Source organism: Amia ocellicauda, chromosome 14 (assembly GCF_036373705.1).
Source record: "Amia ocellicauda isolate fAmiCal2 chromosome 14, fAmiCal2.hap1, whole genome shotgun sequence".
In the NCBI taxonomy this organism is placed as follows: domain Eukaryota; kingdom Metazoa; phylum Chordata; class Actinopteri; order Amiiformes; family Amiidae; genus Amia; species Amia ocellicauda.
Window position 1 is genome coordinate 4,934,033 of NC_089863.1, and position 19,938 is coordinate 4,953,970.

General features: G+C 54.2%; 1 protein-coding gene across 1 annotated transcript; it reads right to left on the reverse strand.

Moving 5' to 3' along the window:
- Positions 1 to 212: 212 nt before the first annotated feature.
- Positions 213 to 19,204, reverse strand: polr2a (RNA polymerase II subunit A). Its single transcript, XM_066722552.1, has 28 exons — positions 18,858 to 19,204; positions 17,377 to 17,509; positions 17,118 to 17,254; positions 16,841 to 17,014; positions 16,471 to 16,752; positions 16,193 to 16,354; positions 15,875 to 16,095; positions 15,618 to 15,750; positions 15,340 to 15,464; positions 15,015 to 15,225; positions 13,144 to 13,353; positions 12,778 to 12,946; positions 12,592 to 12,686; positions 12,130 to 12,333; positions 11,326 to 11,548; positions 11,010 to 11,193; positions 10,543 to 10,714; positions 9,916 to 10,021; positions 9,601 to 9,806; positions 9,264 to 9,488; positions 8,920 to 9,166; positions 8,396 to 8,496; positions 7,615 to 7,902; positions 7,329 to 7,532; positions 6,981 to 7,167; positions 6,750 to 6,863; positions 6,403 to 6,552; positions 213 to 5,239 (listed from the first exon to the last, which is right to left on the reverse strand). The coding sequence occupies exons 1-28, from the start codon at positions 18,942 to 18,944 to the stop codon at positions 4,083 to 4,085; spliced, it is 5,907 nt and encodes a 1,968-aa protein (XP_066578649.1). The 5' UTR covers positions 18,945 to 19,204; the 3' UTR covers positions 213 to 4,082.
- Positions 19,205 to 19,938: the final 734 nt, after the last annotated feature.

Consider the following 19,938-nt stretch of genomic DNA (forward strand, 5'->3'; position numbering starts at 1 on the left):
GAGGGTCCAGTTGATAATCAAGCAGCTCAGGAAGGTACAGCACAGATCTTCAGTACAGATTTTGCCGAAAACACTCAAAATCAGACGTATGACCTTCGCATCAGATCAAACCAGGAACTGTTTCCATGTCTGTGGACGGCCCCCCCGCCCCCACACCCCCCTTCTCTAAACTTCACAGGAGAGCAGAAAAGCAGAGCAAGCCACACCAGAGATGTAGTAAAACTTTTATTTTATTTAATTTCTCAATTCCAAAAAACAAACAAACAAAAACGAACAAAATCGAACAGATAACGATTCAATTTCTATACAGTTGCGAATTTCCTCTAGAATTTTTTTTTGTTTTTTATTTCTTCCCCCCCCCCACAAACCCCATCCAGTCTGCACTCACACACAATCGTCACAAACTCATTCACACGCAGATGTAGACTCGCTAGCCCACTCTGGACGCACACACACACACACACACGTTGCAGCCAGGAGTCAGGCAAGGGGGGGAAAACCAAAAGAAAAAAAAAAAAAAAAAAAATGTACAAAAATCTGAAAATGGAGCTCAACCGAAGCCCCGGCACCCCCCGAGCTGTCGGAGACCAGTGCTTTGCGAAGCGCGATCGGAGACCGTACCATCACTGCTGTACCCTCCCGCCTCCGGGGGCGAGGAGACGTCCACGAAACGGGAGTCTCTCCCCCCCACGAGCTTTATCAACCGGGAGAGATCTTTTGATACATCTCAACGACAGGAAATAAAATCACTAACGCACAAAAAAAAAAACCAAACAGATTTGATCATAAAGGATCTAGCAAATGCAAGAAGGTTTATGTATATATCATCATAATAATAATAAAGTTAGCAATCCAATAAACAAGATGTCATAGTACTAGTAAACCAGCCATTGAACAGAGGCTAAAAATCGACGGCACTGGTTCAGCGATCGCTTGGCTCCTTGGCGTGAAGGTAATGAAAATCGGACAGCGGCGTAGGTGCCCCCCCTACAGGGCTGTGCCAAAACTCTCACCCTCCCCCCCCACCCCCGGCACACTGGATCAGACTCCCACCACCCTCAATACAGATGTATAAGGAATTGGAAAACAAAATGATCGGAAGGGATGCTTCCCAGGGGATCGAGGGGTGGGGGGCAGACGGTCACTCGGAGAAGATCTATTTAAAAGGGGCTGTTATGCCTGGGGGTGGGGGAGGATTGAGGGGTTATTGCATCGTATAGAAGTCACTGCGGTCGGGTGTTATTGTAGTGGTTCGAACGTGTCAGAGAAGGGTTGGGGGGTGGGGGGGTGTTATATATATTAACCCTTCTTGTGGTATCAAAAAACATCTGTCAGGGGGAGGGAGGCTGGGGCGAATTAAGAGTAAAATTCATCTGGAAATTAAGCATGTAGTTTAAAACAAAAAGGCCTCCCTTTATAAGAAGGGACTCATAAAAGGATATTGAGGAGTTAAGGTCAGTATTGTTAATAAATAAGTTATTACTCAGAGCTTTCACCCCTGCCATCTTCCCCTAGACAGGGTTCGAACCCCCACCCCCAAACACAGGAAGCTTCTAGACTGTCCGGTCGCTTACAAAACACTTCGCAGCAGGGGGCAGGGGAGGGTAAAAATACACTTAAAAAAAAACAAAAAACAACATTCCCCTCAAAAGAAAAGCGCTCTGGGCACAGCACACACCGAGCAAGTGTCTCCAATTAAATTACTTGTACAGCGACTCGGAAAACAAAACGAAAACGGACCAGTCGAACGAAAAGTAGAGTTCTCGAAGCCATGAAAGGAGGGGGGATGAGAGGAGAGGCCGATAACTACCCCCTCCCTTCATTAAATAAAAACCAGGCAATGATTTTCAGGAACCTCACACTCCCCTCAACCACAGCGAGAGAGAGAGGCGGCCCAATTGATTTCACAAGCGTTTACAACAAAAAGAGGATAAATAAAATCTGCTGGTTTCGTCCTTCACGTTTTGTCTGTCAGCCGGGGGTTCAGAGTATTGGGGTTGGGGGGGTGCAGACAAAGCAGCAGGAATATGGTCTCTCTCCTTTCTTGGTTTTCAAACTCACAGCCCTGCAGGTGAAAAAATACACCGTTTTGTGTGGGTGACGCACCCCTGTCCGCCCGGTCCCACTTTGGATTTGAAATCCGGTGTCTGTGCGGTCCTCGTCCACAACACCGCAGACCGCCGCGTCCGTCATTGTCACGTACCGAGCGACTGATAGATCCGCCTGATCGGAAACCGTTGTTTTAAGGCGATGCTGTAATACTGGGGTGAGGGACTGCCGGTCTGGGATGGACGATCTCCAGACGCGGGGACACAGAGAGGACACCGCATGCGAAACGCCACGAGGGGTCGGGACAGAGAGCGCCGAGAAGATCTAGAATACTGATTGAATCGCAGGGAAAAGGGAGACTAACACCATTTATTTCGAGGATTGAAAGCGCCTCGCCCGTCTGGTCCAGCGCCGATTGCAGAGAGAAAAAGTACCTAATAACAGTACCAAAATACCTCCCCCAAAAAAGAGGAGACGTTGTGAGTTTTGGAGGCCATGTTCAGCAGATAAGACCACATCCTCCTGGGGTGCAAAATCTCAAAGTCAATCTTACTTCCGCTCGGTATTGCCCTTTAGCGGTGCATCGAAACTGACATGCACCCAAAACACCCCCGAAATGTATTAAAAAAGGTGTGTGGGGGGGGGGGGTGTTCAAAAAAAAATGTATAGAAAAAAAGACCCGCTTCTAAAAAAATAAATCCTTCTCACTCTATTCTGCTAAAGTGATTTTCTTGGGGGGAGGGAAAATAAAACCACACAGTGCAGTTCTCCCCGACTCTCTCTCCGCTCTACCCCCCCGCCAACACTTCCTGAGGATCTTGAAATAAAATCTACGTCTGTGTGCCGCAATACTGTGCTTGGGTCGGTGACGGGGTGGGGTACGGTAATTGAGGGATCCTAAATATGCACGAGAACCAGAGAGACCTATCCTCCCCATTTTGTATATTTTACAGATATTAAGAAAACTAAAAATATATATTTAAAACCTCAATACTGATTACTTGTTAGGCTTTCACTGAAGCCCAGAGTTCACCTTCCCTTTGAGCATCGAGGTGAGCCACACACCCTCTCTGCTTTTTGGTTCCGTTTGCTCGTTTTCTTTAAAATCACCCTTGTATCTTCAGCCGCCCCCTAGTGGGGGCTCCGGCGGGTTTAACGCCTTTTCAGCGGCGGCTCAAAGTCCCCGATGCGGACGGGGAAGGGACCGATCTCTCAACCACACTTCACTACTCAACTAGTGAACTCTACAGCGTACAATATATCATTTTTCTATAAGTCGATATCTATCTATATAGATACACGTTTTCTCCACCCCCCCCCGATGTAAAAGCGAGGAAGTGGAAGCGGCGCATCGGTCCGATTGCTCTCGATCAACCCCGCGGATGTCGTTGGTTGGATTGCGGATCTGTTTTTTTATGTGTGGGGGACGTTTCTCCGGGAATTGCCACGACATCGCCTCATGGGTCTTGCGTCTTCGGTTCCTCCGGGGGGCGCAAGGGAGAGGAGTGTGTCACCCATTGTTTTTAAAAAAGTGAAACCACCGATTGATGGGTTGAGAGAGAGGGAGAAGGAGAGAGAGGGGAGGATGACATCAAATCCCATCTGCTTTTAAAAGCGTTTCCCCACTGCTTTGTTAACTGCACACACCACTGGCTGGGCCAATCCCCCCACGGAAAAAAAACAATGATAGAAAACACCTGGTCATCGCCAAGGTTCAAGTCTCCTTAATGAAGCTGACGGGAGGGACAGGGGTAGGTTGTTAGAGGAAGCCGCCCCCATCTCCCAGGTCACTTGCAAATCCAGGGTTCCACAGGGGCAGGGGGGTAGTCCTTTCTGTTGAGCGGCAGCAAGGTGGTGGTCCAAAAAAAAAAAAACACCCCCCACCCCCCAAAAAAGAAAGAAAGAAAAGAAACAGTCCAATATACGTGCGCGAACACATACACTGTGCCACGGCAATGCAAACTGATCTCGGGGCGGCAGCTGGCGGGAAAGGTGGCAAGTCTCTGTGGGTCCAAGCTGCCCCGGTTGCCCCCTCAGTTCTCCTCGTCGCTGTCGTCCGGGCTGATGGCTGGGCTGGTGAGGCTGTAGGTGGGGGAGGTGGGGCTGTAGCCGGGGGAGGTGGGCGAGTAGGTCGAGCCCTTGGGGGAGGTGGGCGAGTAGGTGGGCGAGGTGGGGGAGTACTTGGGGGAGGTGGGGGAGTAGGTGGGAGAGGTGGGCGAGTATTTGGGCGAGGTGGGGGTATAGCCGGGGGAGGTTGGTGAATAGGTGGGCGAGGTGGGGCTGTACTTGGGGGTGGTGGGCGAGTAGGTGGGGGAAGTGGGCGAATACTTGGGGGAGGTGGGGGAGTATTTGGGCGAGGTGGGGGAGTACTTGGGGGAGGTGGGGGTGTACTCCGGGGAGCTGGGGCTGTAGCTCGGGGAGGTGGGGGTGTACTTTGGGGAGGTGGGGGAGTAGGACGGGGAGCTGGGGGAGTAGGAGGGCGAGCTGGGGGTGTAGGTGGGAGACTGCGGGGTATAGCGGGGGCTGGATGGTGAGTAGCTGGGGGAGGTGGGGCTGTAGCTGGGGGAGGTGGGGGAGTAGGACGGGGATGTGGGGCTGTAGTTGGGAGACGTAGGGGTGTAGTTGGGAGACGTAGGGGAGTATGAGGGGGAGGTGGGCGAGTAGCTGGGGGAGGTGGGGGTATAGTTCGGCGAGGTGGGGCTGTAACTGGGGGAGGTAGGGCTGTAGCTGGGTGAGGTGGGGCTGTAGCTAGGAGAGGTGGGGCTGTAGCTAGGAGAGGTAGGGGAGTAGGATGGGGATGTAGGGCTGTAACTGGGGGAAGTGGGAGAATAGGAGGGCGAGGTGGGGCTGTAGCTAGGGGAAGTGGGGCTGTAGCTAGGGGAGGTGGGGGAATAGGACGGCGAGGTGGGGGAGTAGGAGGGGGAGGTGGGGGAGTAAGAAGGAGAGGTGGGCGAGTAGGAGGGAGAAGTGGGGGAGTAGGAAGGAGAGGTGGGTGAATAGGAGGGAGATGTGGGAGAGTAGGAAGGTGAGGTGGGGCTGTAGTTGGGGCTGGTGGGGGAGTAGGAAGGGGAGGTGGGCGAGTAGGAGGGTGAGGTGGGCGAGTAGCCCGGGCTCTGGGGGGTGTAGCCCCCGGGTGAGCGGGGCTCGTAGGCCGGGGAGGTGGGGGAGTAGCTGGGCGACATGGCGCCACCTGGCGGGAGAGAAGAGAAGGACGTGAAAATTTGCCGACGTAAGTTTCAGCCGGTTTCACCTGCAGTCCTACATTTTCCACAGTCGACAGCGTTCCACTACACATGAGCACAATTCTACATACCATAGCGCAGAATATACGGCAATGTAGGGCAGACCATAACTATACGAGAATTCTAGGTCGTATACGTACATATTTACGTATAAAAATTGGAAGGTTCGTGAAAAGTTGTCACGTATACGTAAATATATTTTGCGAACCTTCCAATTTTAATACGCAAATATTTCATGGGACAAATTTACGTATACAAATAGGAAGGTTCACACAAAATTCTAGTATACGTAAATATTTATATACATATATCCGTCACCTTTTTGCAAGAAGAAATGTGTGCACAGTAAATGTATAGTGCTCACGGATGTGCCAATACATAATTCCACATCTGCTGACCCCGTTATGCTGCCACACTCGGTGCAGGCATGCATCAGGTATCGGATTTAAAAAATACTAACTGAACAAAATCGGATAATTAGCACGGCACATTACGAATGATTAAGAACTCAATCATACACGATAAATGCAATAAGTAGCACTCGCAATAGTAGGGTGGTCCAGTTCGAAGAATAATCCAAGTTGATGAAAACAAAACCCTATGTAACTATTTCAACATTTAAGAGTCCGAAAATATCATAACTTTATACATGGTAGTCAGGCACTTGTAGTCAGGTTATAGTTAAAGTGTATTGGGTCTCGGATTCCCCGGATCGTTTTCCTTTGGCCAGACTGTGCAGCCTGTTGGAAACCCCCAATAATACAGTCTGGATTGTTTGGTGTGTTTGGATGAGTTCATTAACCATCTCAAGGGGCTTGCCGAGGCTCATGGCAAGGTTTATACTTTCACAGCACCATATTTAACCAATGATTAATATAAATTATGCAAGGATTTTTGGGAAGACTAGTGTTTTGGCGATATTTCAGTGAAAATATTTGCATATACGTACAGATTCCACTGACAATCCTACTTATACACCGAATTCTATCTACACTTATGATGAAAGAGAACTCTAATTTCAAAATCGAAACACTTTCGCCTACACACGAGCCCCTTGTCCACCAATCAGAGATTGGCCCACGAGGAGGTGGCCCCAGTTCCTGCTGCTCACCTGGCGAGGGGATGTAGGGGCTGGCCGGCCCGGGAGAGCCAGGAGAGCCTGGTGTGGGTGACCAGGCCGGGGAGTATCCGGGGCTGAAGCCACTGGCATCCGAAGCCGCGCTGGGGGAGAACCCGGCGGCACCGGGGGTCATTCCACTTCCTATGGTGGAGGAAGAACGAGAGAGAGAGAGAGAGAGAAAGAGAATGAGAATGATACAGCCCAGCCCATGGATCTCCCTACAGTATGGGCTGAAGGCTACCGAATTGTGGCCCTTTAATTACAAATTTAATCAAACTATAATTGCTTAATTGAACCTTCACAATTAGTAAAATCAAAATCGGTGCAGAGGTACTCACCCACGCTGGGGGACCAGGCTCCATAGGCCGGGGTGGCTCCCTGGTTCCAGGGCGTCATGGCTGGTGACATGCCACCCATGGGGCTGGGCGCCGAGCCGAAGAACATTCCAGTGGCTAGAGAGGGAGAGGAAGAAAGATTGTGAAACATTTCCACACAGCTGCAGAGATTTAATTCACAATACCAACAGAACTGCAGCAGTGCATTAAACGGGGGCAGAAGTCTGTACTCACGGCCTGCCACGCTGATGCCGGGGAGGTTGGTGGGGATCTCCATGCCATACTTGCACTTCTCGGCGTCCAGCAACAGGTCGAAGCAGCCAGTGCCGGCGGGGGCCAGCTGGCCCAGCATGATGTTCTCGGACACGCCCTTCATGGGGTCGCTTTCCCCGTGGGCCGCCGCCTCCATCAGCACGTCCACCTGGGGGGGGCGGGGGCAGAAAGGGTTATTTATCATCCTCCCTCAAGGTTGTACCACTCCCATCAATCCCCTCCCTGCCCCTCCTCCACCATCTCATTAGCTCCTCCCATTACCCTGCCCCCTGCCCCTCCACACTATACCACAATGGCCCGTTCCCTTACCGTCTCCTCAAAGGAGCACTTCATCAGGGGCCCGGTGTCCTGCCGGTTGACCCCGTGCCTGGTGATGGCCATCAAGTGGCCCCTGCAGGTCATGGTGTCGCACAGCAGGGCCAAGTGGCGGTAGTTGACATAGGAGCCGTCAAAGGAGATGACGTGGTAGAGCTCTCTCTCCAGTGCCTTGCGCACTGCCTCAATGCCCAGCACCTGTGGGGAGGAGAGAGTGGTTGAAACCGGTCCAGACACATGAACCTCACCCCCCTGCCCCTCGGCACGCAGCCAGGCCTACCGTGAAGATCTCCACGATGTCGTTGGACGTGGTGCGCACGGGGTCCACGTCCTTCTCGCTCAGCACGCGCATCAGGCCCACGCCGTCCGTCTCCAGGATCCACTCCTGCAGCGCCTTGAACTCGCCGTCCTCCGTGATAATGATCTTCTTCTTGTTGTCCGTCTGCGGCAGGTGCATGTACACCTTGCTGATCTGCTCGATGCCCTGCAGCGTCATGTCCGTCAGCATGTTGGACTCGATGCAGCGCAGGAACACGTCGTCGTCCATCTTGTCCACCACCTCCTCGTCCTGCGGGGCGTGGAGACACGGGAACAAGAGGGTGAGGAGTCAAACACACGATTATACTATATCATAGACTATACTATAATATACACCATATTATACACTAAACACGATTATACTATACCATAAACTATACATAACTGTATATAACATACTATAGACTACTGTACACTAATGTATATAATATACTATAGACCATACACTAATGTATACTATAGACTGTACACTATAGACTAATGTATATAATACTATACTTGCATAATACTATAATATACCATAGAATATACACTAATGTATATAATATACTAGTGTTTAGTGTATAATATAAATACTACACCATAGACTATTCTGCACTACTCTCTCTAGGTAATGGAGAAAGACTAATACAGGGCCTTCAATTAAGACGGCTCCCTTTACAATAATGTAATGAACTCCATTACACACACGAGCAACCGAGTGCGAGTGAACTTTGACCCCAGAGTGCCGCCCAACCACTCACCTCCTGGAACTTGTTCTCGTCGCTGTTCATGATGCGGATGCGCAGGACGAGCTTCTCAGCGTTATCGTCGTTGAAGATGCAGTTCAGATCATCTCCGAAGCCTGGGGAGAGTGAAGAGCAGAGTGAAGAGGGGGCACAGGATGAAGGGGATCTCCCTCTCTGCGTCTGTCCGTCCGTCCCTCCGTGCCTCCCTCCCTGCGTGCGTGCGTCCGTCCCTCCGTGCCTCCCTCCCTGCGTGCGTGCGTCCGTCCCTCCGTGCCTCCCTCCCTGCGTGCGTGCGTCCGTCCCTCCGTGCCTCCCTCCCTGCGTGCGTGCGTCCGTCCCTCCGTGCCTCCCTCCCTCCCTGCGTGCGTCCGTCCCTCCGTGCCTCCCTCCCTCCCTGCGTGCGTCCGTCCCTCCGTGCCTCCCTCCCTCCCTGCGTGCGTACGTCCCTCCGTGCCTCCCTCCCTCCCTGCGTGCGTGCGTCCGTCCCTCCCTGCGTCTCTGGGTAGGAGGCGGGGAAGCAGGAAGGGGGCGCTGCTCACCTGCATTGATCTTCTCGGCGATCTGCTCCATGGTCAGCTTGCGGTCGGTCATATGCTTGCGGTCAAGCTCGATGCGCAGCAGCCAGGGCGAGATGCGCGTCACATCGAAGTCGGGCATCTCGTAGTACACGTTGACCCACTCCTGGTCCTCCGTCACCACCGTGTTCTGCGGGTTGGGGTCGTAGTAGATGGCCGTGTTGGCGGTCACCTTGCGCAGGGTGGTGTGCTCCAGCCGACACAGGATGTCCTGGGGAGGGGAGAGCACGGCGGGTTGAGGTTCTGACCCGAGCCGGGGGGCGGGGGGAGACCCACGGGTCGTATGGGGGAGGGGGTCGGTCCCTTACCTTGGCCCTCTCGGCATCCCGGGCGGCCTGGCCCAGCAGGAAGACGGTCAGCGAGGGGGTCTTGGGCCGCTTGGAGATGTTGATCAACTCCTTGAGTCGCGGCACGCCCAGGGTCACGTTCTTGGCCGACACACCGGCATAGTGGAAGGTGTTCAGGGTCATCTGGGTGGCTGGCTCCCCCAGGGATTGGGCGGCCAGCGCTCCCACCATCTCGCCCGGGTGGGCCTGAGGTGCAGAGGGAGAGAGAGAAGTGGAGTCAGATCCCGCTCCCCGTGGGCCACGCCGCTCGGACCCCCGCCCGCTAGCCCCGCCCCCTCTCCCCCCACCCGCCACTCACGATGGACTGGTTGAACTTGGTCTCGATCTCCCCCAGCAGCCAGTCGTAGGCCTCGGTGCTGAGCCGGAACTCCTCGGTCATGCGGCGCGAGCACAGCGTGGAGCGCAGGTGGATGTTGAAGAGCAGCGTGGCGTTCTCCTGGGCCTGCCGGCTCAGGGGGTCATCGCCGTTCACGATCACCAGCTTCTTGCTCAGATCCTGCACTCCTGGGGGGGAGGAGAAAGATGCGTTGATGGTCTCGTTTGACCGGACAGGATAGCGTCAACAGAAACATGAGAGAGGGCTATCCCCGGCATGCAGCGGGGCCTGCCGTACCTTCCACCACGCGCAGGGGGTTGAGGTCGGTGGGGGTGCGGACGTTGATGCGAAAGATCTTCTGCGCGTTCCAGATCATCCTGGCTAGGTTACAGGGCAGCACCACCTGGAGGCGGGAGGGAGGAGCACGTCTGGGTCAACACGGGCGCCTGGGAAGACTGCCTAGACACGCCACCGGGCTGAATCTGGATCAGTCTTCATCCCCCCCCTTCTCCTCTTCCCTCTCCCACCACCCCTAACCATCCCTCCTCCCTACTCTTCCTTCTCCCTCCCCCAACAGCATCCTTCTCTCCTCCCTCCCTTATCTACATCCCTCTCTCCATCCCCTCTTCCATCTCCCTCCCCAACATCCTTCTCTTCTCTTCTCCCTTATCCTCATCCCTCCCTCACTTCTCCTCCTTCATCCTCCTCATCCATCTCCCTCCCTTATACTCACCCACCCCCTCCCTCTTCTCCTCTTCCTTCTCCCTGCCCAACATCCTTTTATCCTCCCTCAACCCTCTCTCCTCCCTCCTCCTCTACCATCCATCTCCCTTCCCTTATCCTCATCCATCCCTCCTCCCATCTCCCTCTTCTCCAATCATGTCCCTCCCTCCTTCTTTCCCCTCCCCTCCCTCATCCCCTCACCTTGCTGTCTCCAGTTGGGAAGATGGCGCGCAGGATCTCGCGGTCCTCCTTCATCTGCTCGAACTCGCGCTCCAGCTCGCCTTGCACATGTGCGTTGGTCAGCACGTCCTTCAGCACATCCTCCTGCAGGGTGCGCCGCAGAGCGCGCTCGTTCGTGTAGTCGAACTTGAACCTGAGAGGGAGTGAGGAGGAGGGAAACTAAACAAAACCGGCAGGAGCTTTCGAAACTGGTCACCCTTGTTCTCTCCTGAGCGGATGACTGCTGCCCTCTTGTGGACAACTTGAGAAACTGCACCCCATCAAAATGGATGCATAGTGGATCACTATATTAGCAGACAGATGGACAGACTGAGGAAGAGCCAGAGACCCCAAGAGATGGACAGACGGACAGAGACTGAGAAAGAGAGACATGGACAGAGAGCGACAAGAGGAAGACAGTGAGAGAGATGGACAGATTCACGCCTCACTTCTTCTCGAAGGCCTTGTTGGAGGGTTTCAGTGTGGCCATGTTCTGGAACTCCACTGCCTCTCCGGCCAGCCCGTCCTCGCCGTAGCGCAGCTGCACCACCTGGTTGATTGAGTTACGCACCGTGGCATCATACTTCACCATCACCGACTCCATGGACTTGATGAGACGCCGCTGGATGTAGCCTGAGAGGAGGAGGAGGAGGAGGGTCAGAAGAGACCAGAGCAGGGAACTGCAGGAGAACACACAGCCCCTATAACACACCTCTGTACACAGACGTACATACACTCGCACACACGAACTCCCCCCGGCCCCACCTGTCTCAGCAGTCTTGACGGCTGTGTCGATGAGACCCTCTCGGCCCCCCATGGCGTGGAAGAAGAACTCGGTGGGCGTCAGGCCGGCCAGGTACGAGTTCTCCACGAAGCCCCTGCTCTCGGGCCCGTAGTCATCCTTGATGAAGTGCGGCAGCGTGCGGTGCTTGAAGCCGAAGGGGATGCGTTTGCCCTCCACGTTCTGCTGCCCCACCACCGCGATGACCTGGGGGCGAGAGGGGCAACTTCCAATTGAGCAACTGACTTCTACACGCACGCACACACGCGTACGGAGCCCCTACCCTGCGGGTTTTTGTTCCAACCCATCTCTCAATTACTTAATTGAACCCTTAACTGAACTAATCATTGCCTTTTCATTATTTTAAAACAGTGAGGGTTAAGTAGAACATTGTATAAAGAACACATCTTGTTAAGGAACAGACTTTCAAGTTACAGAGTCAAATGAAAGCAAACTACTAAATCAATTAAGGGTCCATTAAGTATGTTTACTTTTGTGTGAGGAAGCCATCATTAGCCGAGGTACGTTCTAGCTTAGCCAATCACAGACGAGAAATAAATCCCACCCTCCTGTCAATCTTCTCTACCACTACACAGACAATTAGCACAGGCTTTAAAATATATACATTTAATTGAAGGTTATCAACAGGTGTGTAACTCTGCAACACACTGTCCCGCACGTACACACACACACACTAACACCGTCCCACACACACACCCACTAACACAGTCCCGCACACACACCCTGTCCCTCAATTAACCAATCCATCGATCTAGGGGGGTGCTGACCTGCGAGATGTTGATCTTGGAGCCCTTGGAACCGGCCACCACCATGGACTTGAAGTTGTTGTACTCAGACAGGGACTTCTGGGCGGACGAGCCAGTCTTGTCTCGGGCGTCGTTCAGGATGCGGTTCACCTGGTTCTCAAAGGTCTGCCTCAGCGTGTTGCCGGGGGTCGGCTCCAGCTCGTTGTTGTGGGCCTTCTCAATGACCTAGAAGAGAGGGACGGAGAGAGGGAGTGAGTGTGGAGAAGGAGGGAGAGAGCAAGAGAGGAGGACAAAGGAAAATCAAGAATGGGGGGGACAGAGAAAGAATGAAGGAGAGAATAAGAGGGGGATAGAGAATGAGAGGGAGAGCAAGAGAATGAGGGGGGAAGAGAGGGAAGATCAAGAGGAGAGCAAGAATAAGGGGGGACAGAAGGAGGGAAAGAATGAGGGGGGGACAGAAGGAGAGAGAATGGACTGACGCACCTCTATCACATCCTGCTTGGCCTTCTTGATGGTGTTCTGGATGTCCAGGTAGGTCTTGGCGTCGGCAATGGAGTCTCCAATACCGATCGAGTGACCTGAGGGAGAAACGGGGACGTGTCAGTCAGGAGGTCAGAGGTCACGAGAGACAGACCGAGAGAGAGAGAGAGACACAGAGAGGAGCCTCACCCTCGATGAGCAGCCAGTTGTTGATGACCGTCTGGATGTTGCTGTAGAAGAGCCGCGTGACGTCGTGGCCCATCTCCAGGTAGGAGATGTGCACCAGGGAGCCGGCCGACGTGCCCAGAGACTTCTTACACAGGATGCCCATGATCAGCTCGCCGTTCTCCACGATGACCTGTGGCGAGACAGAGCACACTGAGCATGTGCGGGGTACAGAGAGCAAGACCGAAAGAGAGACGGGCAGAGACTCACAGGACCTGAGCTCCACACACAGGGCGCTGCCCGAGACCCCTTCTACACTACAGAAGGTAATGTCTCCAGGCTCTTTTTAAAGCCATGCTTCAATGGACCCCCACTGGGTTCTGGGCATACCTTGGTGTCCCCAGGGGAGATGTGCTTGTAGGGGCCGCTGTCCTCCTCGTCGGGGTGGGTGCTGTGGGTGCGGATGGCATTGATGTGCCCGGGGATGATCAGAGAGAACACCTGCTTGCCCGTCCACAGGGGGCGGGGCTTCAGCACGGCCGGCTGGGGGACCTTGCCGTCCCATGTGGACAGAAACATGAGCAGGTTCATCACCTCCCCCTGGGGGCAAGAGGTCAGAAGTCAGTATCATACAGTTAGACCTCACACACTCTTGCTTACACATGGACTTTAACACTCCTGCACACACAGACGCACGCACATGGACTTTTACACAACTTCGCTCACACACACACGCATCACGGACGGACTGTTACACAACCTCGCTCGCACACACTTTTACACAACCTCGCTCAGGCACACGCGCATCACGGACGGACTGTTACACAACCTCGCTCGGGCACGCACAGACTTTTACACAACCTCGCTCGGGCACGCACAGACTTTTACACAACCTCGCTCGGGCACGCACAGACTTTTACACAACCTCGTTCACACGGACTTTTACACAACCTCGCTCGCTCACACACGCACAGACTTTTACACAACCTCGGTCACGCACACACGGACTTTTACACAACCTCGCTCACGCACGCACAGACTTTTACACAACCTCGGTCACGCACACACGGACTTTTACACAACCTCGCTCACGCACGCACGCACGGACTTTTACACAACCTCGCTCACGCACGCACGCACGGACTTTTACACAACCTCGCTCACGCACGCACACAGACTTTTACACAACCTCGCTCACGCACGCACGCACGCACGGACTTTTACACAACCTCGCTCACGCACACACGGACTTTTACACAACCTCGCTCACGCACACACGGACTTTTACACAACCTCGCTCACGCACGCACGCACGGACTTTTACACAACCTCGCTCACGCACGCACACACAGACTTTTACACAACCTCGCTCACGCACGCACGGACTTTTACACAACCTCGCTCACGCACGCACGCACGCACGGACTTTTACACAACCTCGCTCACGCACACACGGACTTTTACACAACCTCGCTCACGCACACACGGACTTTTACACAACCTCGCTCACGCACACACGGACTTTTACACAACCTCGCTCACGCACGCACGCACGGACTTTTACACAACCTCGCTCACGCACGCACGCACGGACTTTTACACAACCTCGCTCACGCACGCACGCACGGACTTTTACACAACCTCGCTCACGCACGCACGGACTTTTACACAACCTCGCTCACGCACGCACGCACGCACGGACTTTTACACAACCTCGCTCACGCACGCACGCACGGACTTTTACACAACCTCGCTCACGCACGCACACACAGACTTTTACACAACCTCGCTCACGCACACATGGACTTTTACACAACCTCGCTCACGCACGCACGCACGCACGGACTTTTACACAACCTCGCTCACGCACGCACGCACGCACGGACTTTTACACAACCTCGCTCACGCACACACGGACTTTTACACAACCTCGCTCACGCACACACGGACTTTTACACAACCTCGCTCACGCACGCACGCACGGACTTTTACACAACCTCGCTCACGCACGCACACACAGACTTTTACACAACCTCGCTCACGCACACATGGACTTTTACACAACCTCGCTCACGCACACACGGACTTTTACACAACCTCGCTCACGCACACACGGACTTTTACACAACCTCGTTCACACGGACTTTTACACAACCTCGTTCACACGGACTTTTACACAACCTCGCTCGCTCACACACGCACACACAGACTTTTACACAACCTCGCGCACAGACTTTTACAAAACCTCACACAGCGCTCACCCTCTCTAAGAAGACGTCCCTCTTGGTGAACTTGCGCACGGCGGTCAGTGTGTCCTGCACGATGCCCATGACGGGCCTGTTGGACTGGGGCGTGACGATCATACGGGGCACCATGGCCAGCTCCTGGATCTCCGCCCGCGTCTCCAGGGATTGCGGCAGGTGCAGGTTCATCTCGTCCCCGTCAAAGTCCGCATTGTAGGGGGTGGTCACGCTGGGGAGGAGGAGGAGGAGGGCAGGGTGAGACGGATGCACAGAGAGACACAGACAGCCTCTATTGACAGCTGTACAACCACCCCGTACAGGACGTCCCAGCGGTGGAAGGTACCTGAGGTTGAGTCTGAAGGTGGACCAGGGCAGGATGCGCACCCTGTGCCCCATCATGGACATCTTATGCAGCGTGGGCTGTCTGTTGAAGATGACGATGTCTCCGTCACACATGTGTCTCTCCACCTGGGGGGGAAGGAGAGTATTAACAACAATGACTTTGAAATCTCCCAAATCCCTTAAATAAATGAAGTTAGGTTCCAATTAAGCGCATTAAATAACCAATTAAGTTTCAATCAAACAATGGAATCAAATCAAGTTTGCCCGGCAGCGGCGCACCTTGTATCCGATCTGCAGGTGCAGGTCGCTAGGCTTGGGGTGGAAGCGCAGGTCGATGCGGTCCCCGTTGTCACGGATGATGTACTTGGCCCCCGGGTACTGGCTGTTGCCCCGGCGCACCAGCTCCTGCAGCCTGGGGGGGGGGGAGAGAGTGGGATGTTCCATGGTTAGCATTCTCTTCCGAGCCGTGTCCGTATATTTTTGTCACCCGAGAACCTCCCCGCCGGTCAGCCGTCCCTGCTGCCCCCCGCACTCACCGGTCGATGTTGAAGGGCGTGACTATCTCGGGGAAGGTCATGTTGGCGGCGATGGAGCGCGGCACGCCCACCTGGTCGATCTGCAGGTTGGGGTCGGGGGTGATGACCGTGCGGGCCGAGAAGTCCACACGCTTGCCCATCAGGTTGCCGCGCACCCGGCCCTCCTTGCCCTTGAGCCGCTGCTTGAGGGACTTCAGGGGGCGGCCGGACTTCTGCATGGCCTGGAGGGGGACGGAGAGGGAGAGGGAGAGGGGGTGAGACACCGCTAGCGCTCACCGGGCTTTCCTGTTGGGGAGGCGGCAGTGTGGCAGTGCGTACCCTGGGCAGGCCGGGCAGCTCGTTGTCCACCATGGTGGCCACGTGGAACTGCAGCAGCTTGACGTCCTCGGCAATGACGTGGGCCGCCGCGCCGCTCTGCTCGTTCCGGCGCAGCTGGTTGTTGATCTTCACGATGTCAGCCAGCTTGTGCGTCAAGTCGTCCTGAGAGATAGAGAGAGAGAGGAAGTGGAGAGAGGGGAGAGAGTGAGGGTTAGATCTTCCTGAGAGAGAGAGCAAAGAGGGGGCGAGGCAGAAGTGTATGAGAAGCGGGCGCTCACCTGGTTGCGGGCGGACCCCTGCATGACTACGGCGGGCCGCACGGACAGGGGGGGCACGGGCAGCACGGTGACGATCATCCACTCGGGCCGGGAGAACTTGGGGTCCATGCCCAGGATGTGGTCCTCCTCATCGGAGATGCGCTTGAAGATCTCGTGGACGCGCTCGGGGCTCAGCAGGATCTTCTTCTCCTGCGAGTCCTCATTCACGTGCTTCCACTCGGCGTACAGCTCCAGCCCCGAGCGCCGGATGCGCGGCTGGTAGCGCCCGCAGCCCCCGTGGCCCTGAGGAGAGAGGGAGCAGGAGTGTGAAAAGGTGGAGAACAGGGGATGCAGTAGAGGAGGAGGGAGAGAAAACGAGGAGGCACCCTACCTTCTCCTTGCTGATGTCCTCCTCAGCCTCGGCCTGCTCCACGCCGAACTTGTTGTCCATCTCCTCACCACCCTCGCAGATGTTCTTGCCCTTGCATAGGTCGTACACGTGGGTCAGGCGCTTGCGGGGCTGCCCCTTGGACTTCACCAGGATGTCCTTGATCTTCGGATTGTTCTGGAGAGAGAGAGGGAAGAGGAGAGGAGAGTGATTGAAATCACATGTTCTGCAGATGCTACACGCACCCGTTCACTGTAGGGGGACAGGAAGCGCCACTCACCGAGTCCACCAGCAGCTTGGAGCAGAAGAAGCAGACGCAGCGCAGCACCTTCATGATCTTGGTGACGAAGCCCACGTGGAACACCGGCTTGGCCAGCTCGATGTGGCCGAAGTGGCCCGGGCACTCTGTCATGTTACCTGGGAGGAGGAGAGAGAGAGAGAGAGAGAGAAGATTGGGTTACAGAGGAACAGGGACTGGGGACAGCAACAAAACAACAACAACAACAAGGTCCAGCACAGAGGGAGAGCACGATCCTCACCTGCACATGTCTGACATCGCCCCGACCTCTCGATGACCCCTTGCCGGGGGTCCATGAGCCCCCCCAGCTTGGGGCGGCCCCCTTCTGTGGTTTCGGGGTACTTGATGCCCCCTTCTGTAACAGACATGCGTTTCTGGGGAAGGAGAGAGAGAGTCAAGCTGTGAATCAATGTCATTTACATTTATTGAAAACAAATCACCAGCGCAGGGCACAGACTGCAGAACAGCTTCGATTCACAGATTCACACGCAGCATGAAATTAAACTCCTCGCTTCCGAAGCGCACCCCCCCCCCCCCAAAAAAAGATGCCAAGGAGCGGAGGTTTGTTTTTGAGGGGGGGTTCTCAGAGACCCAGATTCGGACTGGGTCTCGGCCTAGCTGCTATTTAGCCGGTCTGGGGTCAGCGGTAAACAGGGGTTTAATGGAAGCAGGCTGTTCTAATACAGTATGTTATAGCAACCCAGGGATACAAAAGCACATCTCAGAAATGGCAGCATACTGGCATTAATACGCGACACACACTCTCTCTGGCTGCTCTGAAGCCCAGCATCACAGCTCCATAACTTATGGGGTTCGGTTTTACAATGTGGTCTCTAGGATAACCAGTATGAGGCTTCTCAAAAGACATTTTTTTTAAACCATCTGAATGTGCAAAATAAACAAGGTGTGGGATTTATAGAGAAACCCATATTTAGAAAGCCACAGTATGCAAGAAAATCTATAAATGTAAAGGTGTATGCAATGTAGTGGTGTAAATTCATCAACCTAGTGCAATGCAATGACACAAGCGAACTCAACTTGAAATGAGGAAAACAAATGCGTTGGAAAGTGTAAATATGCTGTAACTCAGTTTGCAGAGCCAGGATCTCAAACAGCAACACGTGAGTCGTACTAGCAAGAAGACAGCATTCACAAACGCCAAGTAATTAACATCAATACAGTTTACCACAGCAATGATTTCTTTATTATAAAATCAGATTTATTACATTTCTCAGCCTGTGTTGGTTCCCTACGGGGCGATTAAGCAGTATACAAGAGTGGGTCTGAACAAAGAGTCGGCTCCCTAAGCAGAAAGTGAAGTTTGTAGGAGAGCGGGCCTGCGCTTTGCAGTGGTCGAGATCACGATTCTCCAATAACATCGATTCTGTGGGGTTAATCGATAACTACAAACAAGTGTAACAGTAAGCATGTCTATACGTCCACTGGCACGGCCGAGGCAACTAAAATAGAGGACCGCGATGGTGGAAACACAGCTTTTTAAGATGCAATGCCGCTGTGGAGCTACTTTTGCAAGCGACTTGCGCCGGAGCAGCTTCCGGCTCCACACGTGAACCCGGCGCGCAGTGAAGCCCCCAGCGGGCCGCCGCTCCGCCGCCCGCACGACGAGCAACCGCACATTTCAACACGAATCAAACCAGCACCGGGAACGGGTCTGACTTTCACCCCTTAAAACAGGAAAAACAAAACAAAACAAAAACCTACAAGTTCATCTGGGCTGATGATGCCGAACTGCACTCTCTTGATCAGGCGCAGTGGGCATGCGCTGTCGCCGGAGGGCGGTCCGTGCATCCTCTCTATTCAAACAGACGCGTCTCCCTCGGCACGCCGCTTTGAACGGAGGAAGGCAGGGGGGAAAGACGGCCACCGAGACGCTCTCCTAGTCCCCAACGGCGACCGGAATGGCTCCGACAGCGATCGCTCACGTTCACACGCTGCTGCCGGCCACTGGAGGTTATTTATTTACGTTTTCTCCGCTAACACTAACGCTAAGCTCTGTCTCCTCCCCTTTTCCTGAACTACTCTCCAGTGCGCTCTGAGCGCATCTGAGCGCTTTCGCTCGCCACACAGCGTTATATAGACTCCCAGCCAGGGCACGGGTTTACCCCAGCTGCAGAGCAAGGGCTGAGGAGTCGGGGGGCGGGCCTTCGGGCCGCGTAGTAAATCTCTGATTGGCTGTGGGGAAGGAGAATATGAATAATTCATGTAAAGGCACGCACAGCCAAAGAACGGGCACGTTTCTATCTCTGGACCAATTGAAATTGGAGGCGGGCTTTAAATAGCCTTGCCTGATGCCTATTGGCCCATACCATCTAAGGGCAGGCTTACAAATGTAACCGGATTGCGTGTCTATGAATATTCTATAAGAAACGATGCCATTGGTCCCCTTCCTCATTAATATTTACAACTCGCCGACGATGGACCAATCGCTGGGCCTGTTTTGTGAATAATTACTCATCCCACGCTGACGTCGGTATAATTAGCACTCGGCCCGCCCCGTTTCCGAGCGCTGCCGACTTTTGCCGAGCGCTGGTTTTTTTTTCCTTTAAGCAAAAATAAAAAAAACCTGCGCTGTCTCGCCCGTCCCGCGTCGCAGCAGCTCCGGCTCTTGGAAAAGCAGAGGCTCCCGCTCCGGGCCTGCGGCGCCCCGCACGGAAAGGGACAATAAAGCGTCCCACTAAAACCCACAAATCCGCCCTTGAAAAACAGCACCCTGACTCAAATCGGCAGCGCCTTTCCAACCACGTCGACGTTTTGTCGCATTTTTGCGGATTTTTTCCACTTC